The 17,515-nt window shown below is 42.5% G+C and overlaps 1 protein-coding gene across 1 annotated transcript in view; it reads right to left on the reverse strand.

The window, feature by feature from the left end:
* The window catches only part of LOC147663160 (disintegrin and metalloproteinase domain-containing protein 12-like), a 280,469-nt gene that overhangs the window by 258,913 nt on the left and 4,041 nt on the right, over positions 1-17,515 (reverse strand). The window contains exons 2-3 of the mRNA XM_086950624.1: positions 12,429-12,537; positions 12,147-12,345 (exon numbers count right to left, since the gene is read on the reverse strand). Of these exons, the coding sequence (XP_086806750.1) occupies positions 12,147-12,345; positions 12,429-12,537 (308 nt within the window). The remainder of the gene's footprint in view (positions 1-12,146; positions 12,346-12,428; positions 12,538-17,515) is intronic.

Genomic DNA, 17,515 nt, shown 5'->3' on the forward strand with positions numbered 1-17,515 from the left:
AGCATTGTGGAAGGCAGACCTGGCACATTCAGGTGAAAGGAAATCTCCACCCACTATTCTAAATGCAGACCAGGTCTATTCAGCACAACCCTGACTCATCCAGACCTTCTGGAGCCACTGCACATCCCCAGCCCCTGTCACTCCAAAGCCAGACAGTCAATAAATACACATCCTACCAGAGGCAAACTGGATTGCTAAAAAAAAGTGGTATTTTCAAACACAGAATGAAAAAATCACCGTCACTGAAAGATGCATTTTAACATTCTGAGTTCATTCTGAGGCATAAAATAACTTTATTTTCCTACCTTATTCCCAGGGGTAGTTATGCTTATAAGATGTTATAAGCAAACTCCCATTCTATCCAATTAGAACAGGTCTCCTTGCAATAGTGAAAAACGAAATTGGCGGTATGTTTACTATTAGGACATGCCATACACACATTTCACATACACTGCACCCGGGCCACAGGGGTACCTTGGGCCCACCTCAGGGGTGACTAAAATGTAAGAAAAGCAAAAGGATAGGACCTGGCAAGTGGGTGCACTTTCCAAGTCAGCATGGCAGTACTAGACTGCACACAGATACTGCAGTGGCAGATCGGAGTCACATTTACAGGCAGCTTGTGTGGGTGGCACAATCAGTGCTGCAGGCCCACTAGCAGCATTTGATTTACAGGTCCTGAGCAAACACACTGCACTGCACTGTACTAGAGCCTGACTAGTAAATCAAATATGCCAATCATAGAACCACTAATCCATAGCTATAATTTACAAAGGGAGCACTTGCACTTTGGCATTGAACAACAGTGGCAAAGTGCCCAAAGTATCTAGACCAGCGAAAACAAAGTCCAACACACAGCAAAAATACAGGAGCCAAATGCAAAAATACAGAGGAAACCCATGCCAATGGTGCCTGGTCTAACAGTGGGGGTGAGGGTGAAGAGTGGGACTGCAGTCTCTGTTGGTAAGGTAAAAGTAACCCTTTTAGGTGAGGGCAGCCTTTTATCTCTTCCCTGGTTATTGCTCACTGGAGTTTTTAATAGCCAGGCAAAGAAGAAAGCAAACACCTCTTTGTGCCTGTGTTGTGGGTGCCCCCGGTTGGAGACTACACTGCTGTGAGGAACATCACTCTGCACAAGGGCTGTATCTGAACGAACAGCTTGGAAATGCCACTTGAAAGAAGAACCATCTCAAACAAGTTGTAAAAGTACAGACAATGAATCCACATTTCCTGTCTGCTTTACCTTATAAAAGTGGTAGCCGCTGTCTCACTTATTATTCCAGTTCCAAGTACTCTTTGACCAAGGAAGGTAGGGCACCACAGAATACTCAGAGTCCTTCTATGCATCCAGAGCTGGTGTCTGCCTGACAGCCAGCTTTGCAGACTTGAGGGGAGCATCACCTGAAATCTTGCCAACCAGGCAGGAAGTGTGACTGTCCAGAGTATGCCAGAAGCTGCTTGACCCCCAATGATGTGTTGGTCTGCCAGAAGAAGGAAGACTTTGGAGAGCGATCTGCGTCCTCTGAGGCATATGGCATGTCTCTCCATTCAAACAGTTCCATGTGTATGAAAGCATCATTCTAAAGTAGACTGGGCCGCTGCAACTAGGAACTGTGACCAAAATGACTGTGCCACTGAAAACGCAACTGTACTGCCACCAATAAACTGTGCTTGAGGCATACTATGCTGCTCCTACTGTTCGCAAGGTTATCTGCTACTGCAGCCGAAAACTTTCCCTCGGCTACCCCTGTGCTGCCATGAACTTTGACTGCTTATGGCCCTACCACTACACCTTAACCTTTGGACCTGTGACCTGGTCTGTGGAGAATTATGTTTTAAGTCTGTAGATTAAAGTACCTTTCTTTACGAAAATAAAGCACTTGGTTGGACTTTCAATTATTGTGCTGCTGGGTGACTGCTGAATTCTGAGCTTAGGCATCCCCACAATACCTCCCTGAGAAGCTTGGGACTGCTTACCATCACTTCCACGGAAAGTCAAGTGCTGAAACAGATGTACATGGCCCAGTTATGCAGAGCCATAGTAGAACGGACCCTGAGATAGAGGCAAATAACCCACAGACCATGCTGACCACGCAGTTGAGGCCAGTAGCCCCTGCTTACGGCATGACTCCCGTAGCAGGGTCTTGTTAAAGTTATGTGTTTCCTGCGGCCGCGTTCCGTGCCGTTAACACCAGTGGGGCAGTAGGAATCCCCCCGTACACAGTCCCACTGGTGTTACCTGCACGGACCACGGCTGGTTTCTGTAGGTATTTTCCTTCTAACTACTAGGAGCATTTGGCAAAAGTGCTTCTGTCAATTTAGGGGGAAAAGTGGAACTTCCAATCGGCTCGCTATGTTGTGGTGGCATTGCAGACTGATCGGGGTCTGTTTTTGGCAAACATAAAATCAATGTCCCCAATCCAGTGCATAGGTGACATTGATGGTTTAATTCTGCCCTAGACTGCTGTGCTATGCATTGTCATCTTAGGCGGGACAGAAAAGCTTGAGAAGTCATAAGTTGGGCAGGTCTTTTGATGCCATGGAGTTGATAGCTTTTCACTGACTGGCCCTCCAGAAAGGTGTTCCATAAAGAAGAGCTGGCTAAGGCTCCATGATATGATATGAGCAGAATTTATGAAGTGCAGCAAATGCCCGTAAGCGTCAAGGTGCTGTAGTCCCAGCGGACCACTCTGCAAAGAAGCAGGAATGCAAATGAACTCACTCTCTCTACAGGGTAAAAATTCAGGTCTTTAAGGCTTCTTCAAAGGGAGAGTGCATTTTAACACAAGTCAGATGATGAAGTGGCAACTTCCACAGCCTGGCCGCCAGAGCAGAGAAAGCTCTGCCTCCCCATCTTTTCTTCCGAACTCTGGGCACAGTTACCAATTTGTAATACGCTGAACAGAGATTTCTCCCTGGCGTATACCACTGAAACATAGCATTAATTTGTTCCAGACCAACATGATAAAGGATGGTATGCACAATGCAGAGTGCGTGGAACATTATGTGCTTTCTTATTAGGAGTCAGTGCAGATAATGTGGTGCCTTGGACACTGACTGCCATTTCAGAATATCCAGGGTGAGCCTTGCCAGCAGATTCTGTACTAGTTGCAGTTTGGCTTGAGTGTTCTTGTTGGTCGTAAGGTAAAGCACATTACAATAGTCAATCCTAGAGGAGACCAACACCAAGGCTACTTGTTTCCGTGATGGAAGGCGGATGAATATGAAGATTTTCTTCATAATCCTAATGTTCCAGAAACAGGTTATTATTGTGCGATTAACCTCCTGGTCCAGTGAAAGCTCACTGTCCAGGATCACCCTTAATTTCTTTGCCATGTCTGCAGGAGTAGGTAAGATTCCTAGTGTGTCAGGCCACTAAATATTGTTCCACATAAAAGCTTGTGTACCGAAGCAAATCACCTCTGTCTTCTCACCATTAAGCTTCAGATCATTTATTTTCATCCCCCTGCTACCGCTGTCACACAGCTATTAATGTTAGCTGCAGTGGCATCCATGCCTATAGAAATCAACACTATTATCTGGGTGTCATTGCCATATGACACTGCTTGTCACTGAAAGGAGCGTATGAGCCTGGCCACTGGGACGATGTAAAGATTAAATAGCGTGGGGCTCAAAGATAAGACCTCAGCACCCCACAAGGCAGGGAAAACACATCAGAATGAAACTGATTCACAGCCACCCTTTGAGATCTGCCCTCAAGAAATGTCTGAGATACCCAATTCCTGTAAACGTTCGATCAGCAGGGATGGGGAGATGGTATCATAGGCTGTGGACAGATCCAATAGGATAAGCACCGCCGCCTTCCCTGCAGCCTCTAAGCATCTAATACTATCAGTGGCAGTGAAGAACGCTGTTTCTGTTTCATGATTTTTCCGGAACCTGAACTGAGAAACCTCCGTCATTCCAAGCACAGTGGTTCACCACCTTTAATGAGGCTGAGGAACCCAGAGGGAGGAATAATGGATGTTAACTGATTTTGGCCTATGCCTTGTTACTTCTCAATTCTAAATTAGGCCCAAAGACATATTTAGTACTTCCAAACCCCCACAAGATCTAAATGTAACTACACACATATAGATGTAACAGTCTATATGATACCTTTGACCCCATTTGTTAGTTTTGATTGACCTCAGAAGCTCCCACTGTAAAAATTGTTTGGATATTGTGACAGGGATAGCACACCAAGGAGAACAAGTGACCCATGGATGGAAGAAATAGAGAGATCACAGAGAGAGTAACAGTGGAACCCTTTGCATGGGTGAGGAAATGAGCCAATGCAACAGTTGTCTGCCCTCTCAATCCAAAATACCTTATTGCGTCCTGTCATCATCCTACCATGGTGGGCATAGCCCCTTTTTCTTATCTAAGACAGTAGCCTGCATATAAGGCTGGCTCCCATGGTCAGTACGGCAGCAGGAATTGGTAGGCAAGGTAGCTATCCATCCTAAGAAAAGCATCAGCTGTGATATAAAAGGAAACAGTGAATCATGTGTTTACAGAATGCCAGTTCATGGAAATGATGAAAGAGAAAAGAGGGGTCGGTTTCCAAATGGAGATCTCGACAGTCAGGGAACCAATTGAGAGGTGAGTTTCACCTAATAAGGAGGGAACACACATACATGGTCCTATCAGGAGAAATTCAGCCCAGTAAGAGGAAATATTAACAGAAGGAATGTATGAAAGATGGAAACAGGATGAGGTAAGGACTAATGGACATGGAGACTGCTCACTGTTACCTTGAAAACGGTCCCAGGATGCTTGTTTCCGGTCCAGGGAAGACCTGGCCTGGCACTTCGCGCTGGACTGTTCCCATGAGGCTCGGGGTCAAGGCTGATTTGCATATGGCTGGGTCTGAACTGGGGTGGCAAAATGAGCTACAGAACTATGATGGATTCAACCCAGATATGTGACTTGGGGTGAGTGTCTGAAAAGTTTCAGCGCTCTGTCCATCACCTCCTTGTGTTTGGACTGCTCACTGACATCAGGATTTTTGTTCTCCCGAACTGGAGTTTGGGAGTAAAACCCCTTTATCTTTTACCATGTACTTCGGATGAAAGCTGTTTATGCCAATAACCTTGAAGACAACATACACTAATTTACTGATGAAGGCCTAAGGATAGTGCACATGGACACTGCAGGAAATTGACACTAACACTCTTAAAGACCTGCTTTAACGGGAATAATGAATGAATTGCTAAAAAACAAAATACTGGAAAGAGAATAAGAGTGTGACCATAACATTCTTTATTTTTTAATGTTTGAGCCTACTGTGAAAATAAAGCACCTCTCTGGTCTATTTTCATAACATGACGTCAGCATTCTCTGTCAGCATCACAGATATGCAGCAACCAAAAAAAGCCAATGTTAAATAGTTAACAAATAAAGATGTGAGGGCCAGATTTGCAAAGCACAAGTGTAAAGTTTGAGCTGTCCAATGTGGCAGGTTTTATGTTCACAACATTCCAAATGTGAATATCCAAAAGCAAGCACTGGCAAAGCTAATATGTCTTGCCTTTAAAATGTGAGTGCCAATCTGTTGGCCTTGTACATGCTTGTCTTTAAAGTATTGTTAAAAAAAATAAAAGTCAAACATTTCAAAATTCTGGAGGAAAAGTAGACACATATCTCAAGGTACCTCAGAACTGAACATTGAATTCATTGTTTTCAATCTTTATAAATGACATGGTTTATCTTCCACATACCTTTCATTCAGGAATTTTGAATAGAATGTAAAGGCAAATGCTTGCCAAGGCCTAATTTACTTTCAACAGTATTCAGCCTTTTGGTTCTCTTTAGCAGTCCAGGAACAGACTTATTGTCCTCTTGGAGAAGTGACAAGACCTTCTGCCTCAGACACCAGGCGAAAGAGTGCATCAGATGGTCCTTCCTTCAACACCATAAAGGTCTTGGTGTCCCAAAGTTGGTGTTTTTAAGCAGTATGTAGAATGCACAAAAAACACCTTTAAAGTCCATTTTTCAGACGTACCACGTAAAAATGTTATGTTAAAAGAAATTTATACAGCGCACGTACACCGGGTTGGTTTCATGGCGCTGCCCTGATGGATACCTGTGCCCTAAGGAGTTACTCATAAGTCTGTCGAAACAGCCAGGTCTTAAGACGTTTTCTGAAACCTAAGAGGTCAGCGCAAAAGTGGATTTCACAAGGATGCGCGTGTGTGTGTGTGTATATATATATATATATATATAAATATATATATATATATATATATATATATAAATATATAAATATATATATATATATATATACACACACATATATATATATAAGCCATGTGAAGTATCATATAAAAACGACTATATCATTCTGCACCTTTGATGCATGCCCCTCAATCTACTACTACTTTGCTTGCCTATTAATTTATGCTCACAGCACTTGTACAGCCCTTTGGAAAATACCTCTTGCAGTGCAGATACCTTATGACACCAAGATATGTACATAAATGGCCTCCCTCTTCACAAGGATAGGAGGAGAAAAATAACGATTGGATAAAGTCAAACTTAAGTGCTAACCATTCACCGTTGGATGAACCAGGCTGGCTTGATAAAAGGTTTAATTTGTCTTGTGTGTAACTGATGGACAGGTAAGTAGAACAAGTATTCACAATCATGAGGATGGGTGTCCAGCAATTCAGCTCACAGCACCCATTGTGTTATCAAGTCCCAATGTTTTGTCGCTGTCTTTTTCCCAGCTGTTTAGGATAAAGGTGGGAAGGACCTATTAAGTGAGTAGTCATCAACTCAAATAAAATCTCCACCAAACAATACCATCTAAACATGTCCCTTGAGTAGTTCTGCAGCTACCTCATTTAAGAGACCAACTCAGAAAACGCTTGGTACATACATACATATCAAAGGCAAGTTGCCACTCCATCATGAAATATAGTCCCTCTCTATCACTCTGCACGGACATTTTCTCAAATAGTAAAGTAGCATTAACATGATAAAAGAAAAAGAATGTGTATTGGAAATGAAGACATTATGTTGAGAAAAATGTATTTATGCTAACATTAGTCAATGTAGGCCTTGAATTCAAAATGGCAACTCTACTCGCAGTCATCTTTCAGCACACATAATCTTGTCATTTCTGTCTCACTCTGCACACAGAGGATTCATGCACCAGGGACCTTGTATAGAATGTTTTGAGATGTATTGTAATGCCACTTTCCCAAGTTCGAAAAGATTTTTTTAATTTATTTAGAGTCCTGTAGCACGTTGTTCTGTTGAAGGTAAATGTTCCTAAGGCCTCACCTATTGGGATACCCAGTGAGATTTTCGTGAGAACGTGTCAGTGTATATTATGCAACAATATTTCTACTAACTATTGAGGTGCCAGAAAGGTAGCAGGGATGGAAACTGCATTATGTGAATCTGAGCTGTGCAATTTCATAAACGGTATCATTATTCCAATACCCTGATTGGTTCAATTTGTGCGATTTTAATATAATTGTATACATTTATGGTTTTCATTTTATTTGCATTATAAAAGAAGCCCATTCCTGAGGGTCTTGGGCTCACTCTTCCATGGCTTTTAGGATGCAAGTGCAGGTCGATATGACCGCTGATGTATAACTTTGATGTATTTCTTAGAGCTGAACTATATTTTGTTCTGCTTGTTCATTTCTTGCATTTTTATTTTTTATTTTATTTTTTTCTGAGCATCGTGATAATATTTGATTTATAAGACAAATTGACTGATTCTCACCATTCATTTTGTTTTCTGTAAGCCTTTAAATCTTTCAACAAATCTTCATGGTTTCATTTTAAATTTGTGTCATTCTTTACTGTAAAGCCTAGTGTGCGTTATATTAATTTCTGAATTGTTATTGCATATCAAATCAAATTGTTTTACAGGTCCAATACTTTGGAGATTAATACTGATCCTGGTCCATCGGAAGCTCATTAGAAAAAGTGGTAACAGTCCCCCTGGCATCTCCCAGATGTGCAACTGCCCTCAATGATCACTATAACTCCCCTATGACCAAAATATTCGACTTAGCCGCCCGCTAAAACTCAAAAGAATACCTGACAAGGATAAAAACCCTGTTGAGGCCTTGTCGAATTTCAACGAGGGGGATAAGTTCCGCAGAGCAATACATTTGCTCTATAGGAGTCCGTCTGCCTCAATACTGATTAATGGGGGTCTATCCGAGCCATTTCGGGTAACGAGGGGTACAAGACAGGGTTGCCTGTCTCCTCTGTTATTTGATTTATATATTGAGCCGTTTGCGCAGAAATTAAGAGAAGACACCCTAATTAAACCTTTTGTTTATTGCGAATGGGCTAAAAAAGTAGCCCTTTATGCGAATGATATTATGATCTTTTCATCAGACGTTAATACAGCATTCCCAGCGGCTATAGACTTAGCCCTGGAATTCGGAAGGGTTTCAGGATATGAGGTGAATGCCTCCAAAACTGAGTCAATGTCATGGAATGTTGACTTAAATATCCACAGAGAAACATCAAGTGTCAACCTGCGGTACTTGGGGATAAATATAGATAAAGATATAAAATTGATCGCCCCTTCAAACTTTGCTATAGTAGCAGCGCAGTGCCGAAAACTGATGAGAGCTTGGGGGCATCTCCCGCTTACCATCTTGGGGAAGGTGAAACCTTGTTAAAATGTCTATACTGCCAAAGGTTTCCTTTTTATTGTTTTTTGACCCGAATATAATTTCAAAGCTGCAGAGCGAGATTTCCTCATTTATTTGGAATAACATGAATCCAAGAATTGCTTGGAAAAAGATAAGGCGACGTAGGAAGAAGGGTGGGCTGGCAGGCCCTGATCTCCAGGCTTATGCGTGGGCATTTCAGTTATCACACGCACGAATGCTTTTGAAAACACCTACGCTGCATAGACTCATTACAGGATCAAGGAAATTCGACTACATATCACCACACCTGAAGGCACTCAACTGGCTACCCTATGAAGCCTGTATTCACTTAAAGATTGCTTGTATTACTCATAAGGCGTTACACCACAATACCCCGCAGTTCCTAGCCCAAAAACGTACTCTATCTGGAGGAAACAGACATTCCAGGAACAGAGATAACCTACTCCTGACACCCGCAAGGTTCAACAGGACTAAAACCTATAATAGAGCATTCTCTGGAGCGGCACCAAGAATCTGGAACTCGCTTCCGCCATTCATCAGAAAAATCACATCAACGCTCCTCTTCAAAAAGGAAGCAAAATCATTCCTAATGAGCAAACTCCTACCTTTGAATCTGCACAAATTCTAAGCCAGCTTCAGCCGCTATATCGACGATAATACTTTTTCAAGCCCGATTTGACTCCCTATCGGAGAGCTGTTCTCTACTCTGCCTGTATCCCCCGAACTTTACTATGTCCTTGCTGTCACTTATTTGCTTTGTTGTTTTATCTGTGTTGTTGTTAACAAATGTGCTTTTATTTCCCTGCTCACTTTGTAAAGCACTCTGTTACCCTATCTTGGGTCTGGTTTGCGCTATAAAAAACTCTAAAAATAAATATGAAGAAGGGTTGTGTGATGGTGCTCCTGTTTCCATTGTTTCGCCAATCTGGCCCCCACTGTTCCTGTCAGGTGTGGCTACTGGAGAGAAACAAAATGAGCTTCAGTGCACTTAAAAAATACTAGCATTGTTTGTTTTGGTTGGTCTAACTAGGCCCTTATATTCAAGGCCTGTAAAATGTATTATTCCTGTCATCTTCACAGAATTGTAGTTGGGTTGTGATATTAGCAACTAGTTGCCACTAGTAACAATAACACAGATGAACAGAAACCCACCCCGAGGCACAACATCAAACTAACCCACCCAACATCAAAAGAAACCAAAAGCATTATTTAAGAACAGAATAAAATATAATGAGCATGAAACAAACCTGGCACCAAAAACACTCCACTCCCTCTGTGCCAAACACTAATGTTAGGTGCAACATTCTTAGGGGATCAGATTCTTCATGTGGGGAGTCACATTGTCCTAGATGCAAACCAAAATCGGGGAACGAGAGTGGGGGAAGCCAACAAAAAATAGGGTTAGACCACTAGATGTTCACCACAACCTCTCCCGCATGTGCTTGCCACAAAGTTGTTTATGTTGCCAGGCTCATCAAAAAGTAAAATGCCCTAACTACTAGGTAGTGGGGGACCACAGCATCCATCTCCTCAAAGGAGTGAACACCAGCAATTGCCACAACAGGATCATCTTACTCAATGACATAGGGGTGACTGATAGGCCTGACAAAAGTAGTTCAGTGACAGCTTCAGGAGCTGTTATCGTTGGTAAATAATTCTTAGTTTCCTCATAATGACAGATTATGTTACAAAGTCTAGTGTAGGGGTTCTGGATGGTTCCTGCATGGTGACCCAGGGTCTCCAGGCATAACTGGATGATCAATTATTCGGTTATACCCCTCTCAACCATGCAAAAGTTCCCTGCATGTGGGAGAGTATGGAAGAAGAATAGCTACATTTCTTTTTCCCTTCAGGGAGACGGGCAATAAGACCTCTTCTTATATGATTGGTAGGTTTGTTGGCTTAATCCCAGGATTTCCCTCAAGTCACTAGGAGACGTAGCAGCTTCAGCACATCCATCTGCGGAGAAGAAGCTCTTGAACTTAGGGGAGAAAGACTTCAGATCACTGACCATACTAGGTTAAACTACTCCATTTTTTCCAGCTCAAGACTCACCTGCAATCAATCCTAGTGGCAAAACGGGGCAGTTTCCTTCCTGTGAGCGACTGTTCCTGTGGATTGTTCTGGTGGGTCTATAGATCCGACTAGGTTTGTGAATCCAGTGTCTTCTGTTCAATGATATCAGCAAGCTGAAGATCTATCTCGATTGCCCTCAAACTGCCTTTGAGTGTCTTGCATATGGGGTCTGCAATGAACTTGGGCTCCTCTCCAACCTAGCAGGATGGGGCATATGCAGCATAAGCAATGACAACCATCCAGCTCTTCCTTATAGTAGTACGATCTGAGATCTAAAGTGTAGTCCCTACTTTTCCTTTCTCAAAAGCCGGGAAGGGGGGGGAATAGCAGCTGAAACTCGTCTTGCTCAACTATGCACCATAATCTTTCTAGCACCTTGCATTTAGCACTTTTTTTTTATTAATGATAAGGTAGAGTTACTAACTAAGGAAGAAATATATATTTTTAAGTTTTACCTGTGGCTGGATTGGATTTGAATTGCTTCATGTTTTCATCATTTTCACACTCACCCTGACGCCCCACAAAATCCCAAACACCCGCCCCCAATAATGTTGGATCTTTCCGTTTTGAACGTGTGTTTTATCGTTGATACTACATCATGATTTTAGCAAGTTAACTTCACCCAACGCATGCTTTGCAGCCAACAACTGAGAGGAACGTGTAATCATTTTTTCAGTGATAAAACGAAAAACTCCGCTATTTAATGTGCACTGCATACAAATAACATAGGAAACCAATGGTTACCTTCAGCAAGGTCTCAATCAACAACTCAGGTGGCTGTTCTATTATTCTAAAGATCAAGGTTTATTTTAAGTCCCTTACATGCAGAGATGAGAACAATTAGCAGCAGCCAGGGATAAAGTAATTCCGTAATCATCAGGGACTCCTCACCAGAGTCGAATTTCCTCGAGGGATGGGACTCTAACAACCACACGAGAATGAACTGGCAGGATGCATATTTAGTTCAGATTTAGAGGGGCTCTGATGTCATCATCACTAAGCACAACTGGATTATTCGCACCAACGCAAGCTACATTCTCCCTGCTGTCTAAATGCATTGCTGTATGATAAGATCTTTCCTAAGAAGCCAAGCTAGTGTTTTTTTATAACTCCCAATCCACAGAGTGTGGGCAAACATGGAGTTAAATCTTTATTTCGGTCTTTGCAGCAACAGCATATTAGCGCAAGTGCATGCCACATGGGCAGATTACAGTGGGTCAGGAGCCACCTCTGGGAAGTCTGTGCCAGAGGGAAGCTTGGAGTAATTAGTGCACACAGACTGCTGCTCTACATGTACAAATAGATAACATGCTAAAGGGAAACAAGAGACTGGAAAACGTTGATAAAATGACAATTTAAAACAGGCAGTTTACATATGCCTTCTCCACTCTTTTGTCCATGGGTACCAAGCCTTACTTTTCCATCTTCACACTTTGTGCCAGCCAAGACGAGCCCGGGGTCGGGCATGTCATCCCCTAGGTACACATGTGTTCCACGACAAAGAATCCGCCCTCCTTCCTGCAAGGGGATATTTGTTTCTATGGAAACGGCGTTGGTGCCAATTACAGGTCGACTTGCTCCTCCTTGGCACTGTATTTTTCCACATTTAGCATCTCTAAAAAGGACAAAAAATGTTTTTGACAAACCGACAATAGCGCCACAAACTGTTGAACATATATTTTGCAAAAGGCGCCCCACCTGCTTTCACATTTTGCGAAGGAGCCGGCGGAGTTTTTGCCACAGTTGCCATAAGGATCCCCTGCAGAGTTTACCCTTTCAAAGCAGATCCCGGGCGCGGGCTTAGCACCTGAAACAGAAGCAGAAGCAGACACTCACTTTCTGTTGACGCTAGTTGTTTTTTTTTTTAACAATTTTTCATTAATTCTAATGGTGTCGCAGTTGGAAGTAAAACTAGATTAGTGTACAATTTCTTCTGCCTGTAGAAAAATTCCCTGTGAAATATGTTTGCTTCCTCTGCATGCTAATTCTACAGACTAAAATTATCTTTTTAACAATTATGGATCTTTCCTGGTTCTATTCAGTAATAAAAAAATCTTTTTTTTTTCAAAAGCTTGTTTATGGTTTTATGGAGCATCTTCGGATAAAATACAATGGCAAGTCAGCCTGGACTTGGAACCAGGGTGCATATGGATCAAAAACGATTTTTGCGATTCTCAAATTGCGATTTTTAGCTAATCGCAATTAGAGAATCGCAAAATGCAATGTATGCAGGATTTGCTGAACAATTTGCAAATCCTACATATTCCTTATTTGCGATTCGCAAATAGAGATTCGCAAATAAGGAATTCCTTCCCATTCATTCCTATGGGCTTGGCGGCCCATAGGAATGAATGGGAAGAAAATCTCAATTTGCGATTCGCAACTAGAAAATCGCAAATTGAGAATGCAATTTCAAGGGTACCAGAGTGTCAAAAGGACACCCTATTGCACCCCTGAAATATGTATGTGTGCACATGTGGCACATATACATGCCCTGAGGGCATGTATGTGCGCCACATGGCAGTTTGAAAAATGCAAAAAAGTGAATTTTTCAAAGAAATCGCAAATTACCACCAACTTGAAGTTGGTGGTAATGCAATTCCTTAAGGCCAAATTGCACTTTTTCCGCGCTTCCTACATTGCATTTAAGGAATCGCAATTTGTGATTCCTTAAATGCAGTTGCAAAATAGATAATCACAAATTATGCGATTCTCTAATTGCGATGCCCTTTTGGGATGATACATCCCAAAAGGCCTTTTCCTGTTTGCAAACGGACTGATTCTGAGAATCAGCCTGTTTGCGAACAGGAAAAGGGCTTGATACATATGCCCCTAGATGAGTTATTTGGTTCTGGATTTCGTCAAAGCCTTTCTTCACATCATTTTACCACATAATTTGTATTGAGGACATAAAAGCAACAGAGAGAACTACAAGAAAACAAGGAAAAAAAAAATATTGCCAAAGTCAACAGGTCTGGCCCTGGCAAGCTGGTGCCATGATTTTTTAAAATAAATATAACGAGCGTATGCTGCAAAAAGAATAATAATTTAGAATTTTTTTTAAAAAAACATCTCATATAATTTTAGTAGAACAATACAGGCGCTTCCTAGCAGGAGGGTGCATTTAGAACAGGTTTAGCAACGCTTTTTAGTTTTAATATACAACATAGTAAATATAGAAATATGATGGGATAGTCCAAAGATTAGTCCAGCAATTAGGTGCCTAAAAGAAGTGGCATCTATATTCCAAAGTGATTCCTTAAATTATAAAAGTCAAATTCACAACACTCTAGGCACCATACGTTTTTTAGAAATTGGCAGGCAGATGATTATGAATTTATGTTACTTTATTTCAGGTCCTCATGCTATGAAGCCGAGTTTTCCTATACATTTTGAGAACTTGGAGCATTAGTTGAGGGCAGTGAGGACCCACCTCAAATAATAATCACAATCTATATAAGGGTGAACACCTAAAGTCACCAGTTAAAACTATCCTAAACCCTATGGTAGCTTGCCACAAATCAGTCAGACTTAACTTTGAGATAGTTTGTAAATATTTATGCAGCAATAATGTGAAAACACAACACAAGATAAATCCCAAACCAATTTTGAAAAATACAACACATTTTAATAAATAAAATGATACCAAAACAAGAATAATCCAATAGGTAGAACCAGCAATATTGATTTTTAAAGTTTGAATCAAAAATAGTGCACAAAGAGCCAACCACGATTTTATGGTCGCGTTACACTGAGTCAAAGTCAAACGCTAAGGCAACTGCGGTGGATAGCCAGTCGGATAGAGAGGCCAGGTTCATCCGGATGGAAAGTTTAACTTTGGAGTTGGACACTTTTATGGAGGAAATAGAAAAAAAGTGGTTGTCCACGAGATGCCGGCAGAGCAAGCTACAAGCTAGATCCGGCCTGGCAGTAGATGCTGCCACCGGACGGGAGAGGTGGGGCAGTGAGGGGTGTGAATAAAAAAGATTTTCTTTTTTAAAACACACTTACCAGGCTACGGCAGGCCCGCCGGCAGCCGCCTCTCCTCCGCCCTCTTGATCACCAGCTGGCTGCCGCCTTTCCTCCATCCTCTTCATCTCGAGTCCGGCAGCAGAAGGCACCCGGGCTCCCGGGCTCCCCACTGCCAATCACAACACTGCAATGGAGCGTTGTGATTGGTCTGAGCGCCATGGTTTGGTGCACAGACAAGCAGTGGGAGCCTGGGAATTTCTCCACCCAGGCTGTAATGCAGCCTGGGTGGAGGTCCACTCAAAACAATTTTAATGAATGTGGCCCCTACCCTAAATAAAAAATGGAACAAGGCGCCATAGCTACATTCAAGGTTATGGAGACTATGCACTTGTCGTGAGAATGAAGGTCAACATGTTTCTTGCCTATTTAACTTATTAGATGGCAATTCATCAGGACCAATTAGATCTACCTACACTTTTTGGTAGTGGTCAACCAGGAAAAGGGGAGTGTGGGTGACCACCAATACAGCACCCTAAAAAGTGGTACCTTGTAGATCATAGAGACACAACCCATTTAGGGTCACGGTTGTCTGCCATCAGTACCGGCACGTGTAGACACTCAAAAGTAGTGTCAGTTGCTTAGAAGTCCGAGCGCAGTGATCCTACTCCCACGCTGCCGGTCCAGGTAGGGGCTTCCCTACACTAACCCACACCTGGTTCTGGAAAGTTCTTCCCTACCCTTGTCAAGGCTCCAAGAAATCTGGTGTGACAATACAGGCCAGGCCTGGTGTCAGATTCCTTTGTGTGAGCTGAGCTGGAGACAAGCCTTTGAAGTGCACAGCTCTTCCCCCAGCCATCCTGACAGGATGACCCATCCTGCCCACACATGGTCCCCTTTGTTTCACATTCTGGGAGGAATACACAAACCCTAAAAGAAGAGCCATTCACAGTCATGTGACTTATGACACAGGCAGAAGGCACAAATGTTAGGAGAAGAAAATGCCAACTTTCTCAAAGTGGCATTTTCAGAATTGTGACATAAATTCTGACTTTACCATTAAATAGGATTTTAAATTACATTTAATGTGGGTGTAAATAGCATATTTCTATCTGCTCCCAATCCCAAGTTATCACTTATTAAATGTAGTAAGTCAGTGTTAGTCAATGGGAAGGATAGGACTTACAACAGTGAAAAACAACTTTAGGAGTTTTTCACTGCCAGGACAACTTTTTAAATACAATTCGCCAAGTCCTGTTAGCTTTTAGGACCTACCTTAGGGGTGATTTATTTGCATTAAAAAGGAAAAGGTTTCTTTACCCAGGTTTAAATGGCAGTTTACAAATGCACTACAGGCTGTACTGCCAGGCCTGAGATATGTTTTAAAAGGCTACTTAGAGGCCCAGTGAGTGGCTCAATGATTGCTGCAGGCCCAGTAGTCACATTTAATTTACACGCTCTGGGTACATATAGTACCACTAACTAGAGACTTAAAAGTAAATTAAATGTGCCTATTAGGTTTAAGCCAAATTTACCATGTTGCAAGGAGAGCTCACAAACACATTAGGTACTGGTTAGCAGTGCACAGAGTCATAATGCCAACAAAGAAGGAGTAGTGAAGGAAAAGGGTTTGAGGAATACCACACTAAGGATGTATTTTTTATTTAATTTAAAGAGTTTTATATAGCGCTAGCAAGACCCGAGGGTATCAGAGCGCTTTACATCAAGTAAGTCAGCAATGCAGTCAACACAAAAAAAGCAGTAAAAACCCAGTTCAAACAAAGAAAGTAATAATAATAAGCATATTGATTTGTGACAAATCCAGTTCAGGGAGGGGTGGCAAAGGAGTGAGACAGGAGGTAGGTGAAGTGGGGGCGTTCTAATCTAGATAATTGTATGTTGCAATGTGCGAGATTCCATGTGGAGCATCAGCTATCCGTTCAGACTCTTTCTGTTGAGAAATAAGTCTTTGAGCTGGCTTATGAATTTAGGAAAGGATGGGTTAGTCCTGATATGGAGCTCCAAATTTTGGGCGCGTTCAGGGCCGGACTGAGAACCAAAACCGGCCCTGGCAAAGTGCTTGGCAGGCCCCCCCACTCCTGGGGGGTGTGGGGGTGCGACCACGCTCGTTGCCAGGGCCGTTTTTTGACCGATTTTGTTACAGGGCCGTTTTTGCAGCAACGCTGCAAAAACGGCCCTGTAACAAAAACGGCCCCAGGGGCCCAAAACCGGCCCCCACCCTTGCGGCGCACCGGGGGATTGCCCGGTGCCTGCAACAGCCAGTCCGGGCCTGGGCGCGTTTCCAGTGAAGGACCGTGATAAGGCTTTTTGTTTGAGAGTTTCTGGAGGAATGAGAAGTAGCTTGTTGTTACTCCTGAGGTTCCTTGTCTGACTGGCATTGATGAGTTTGGAGGCTAGGTATGCCGGTTTACCAGTATCCAGGGATTTGTGTGTGAGACAGGCGGTTCTGCAGCTGGTGCATATTTCGATTGGGAGCTATTTAAGTTCTCTGAGAGCAGGAGAGATGTGTTCGTATTTCTTAACTCCAGTGACCATATATATATGCATATATGGTGCTTCTAACACGAACAAACTATGATAAAGAAGCCTACCTTCAACTGAACGACAGACAGCATTATGAAAGGGTCAATATGGCAACCATGAAAGCCACTCAGCAAGAGTATTATCAGAAACTTGACAAATGGAGGAGTAATAAAATCTTGACTGACGACGAATACAAGTACTTGAAAACAGTCAATCCAGTAACCCACTTGATCTATTTTATACCGAAAGTCCACAAAGACTTGTTAAACCCA

Source organism: Lissotriton vulgaris, unplaced genomic scaffold (assembly GCF_964263255.1).
Source record: "Lissotriton vulgaris unplaced genomic scaffold, aLisVul1.2 SCAFFOLD_842, whole genome shotgun sequence".
Taxonomy (NCBI): Eukaryota; Metazoa; Chordata; class Amphibia; order Caudata; family Salamandridae; genus Lissotriton; species Lissotriton vulgaris.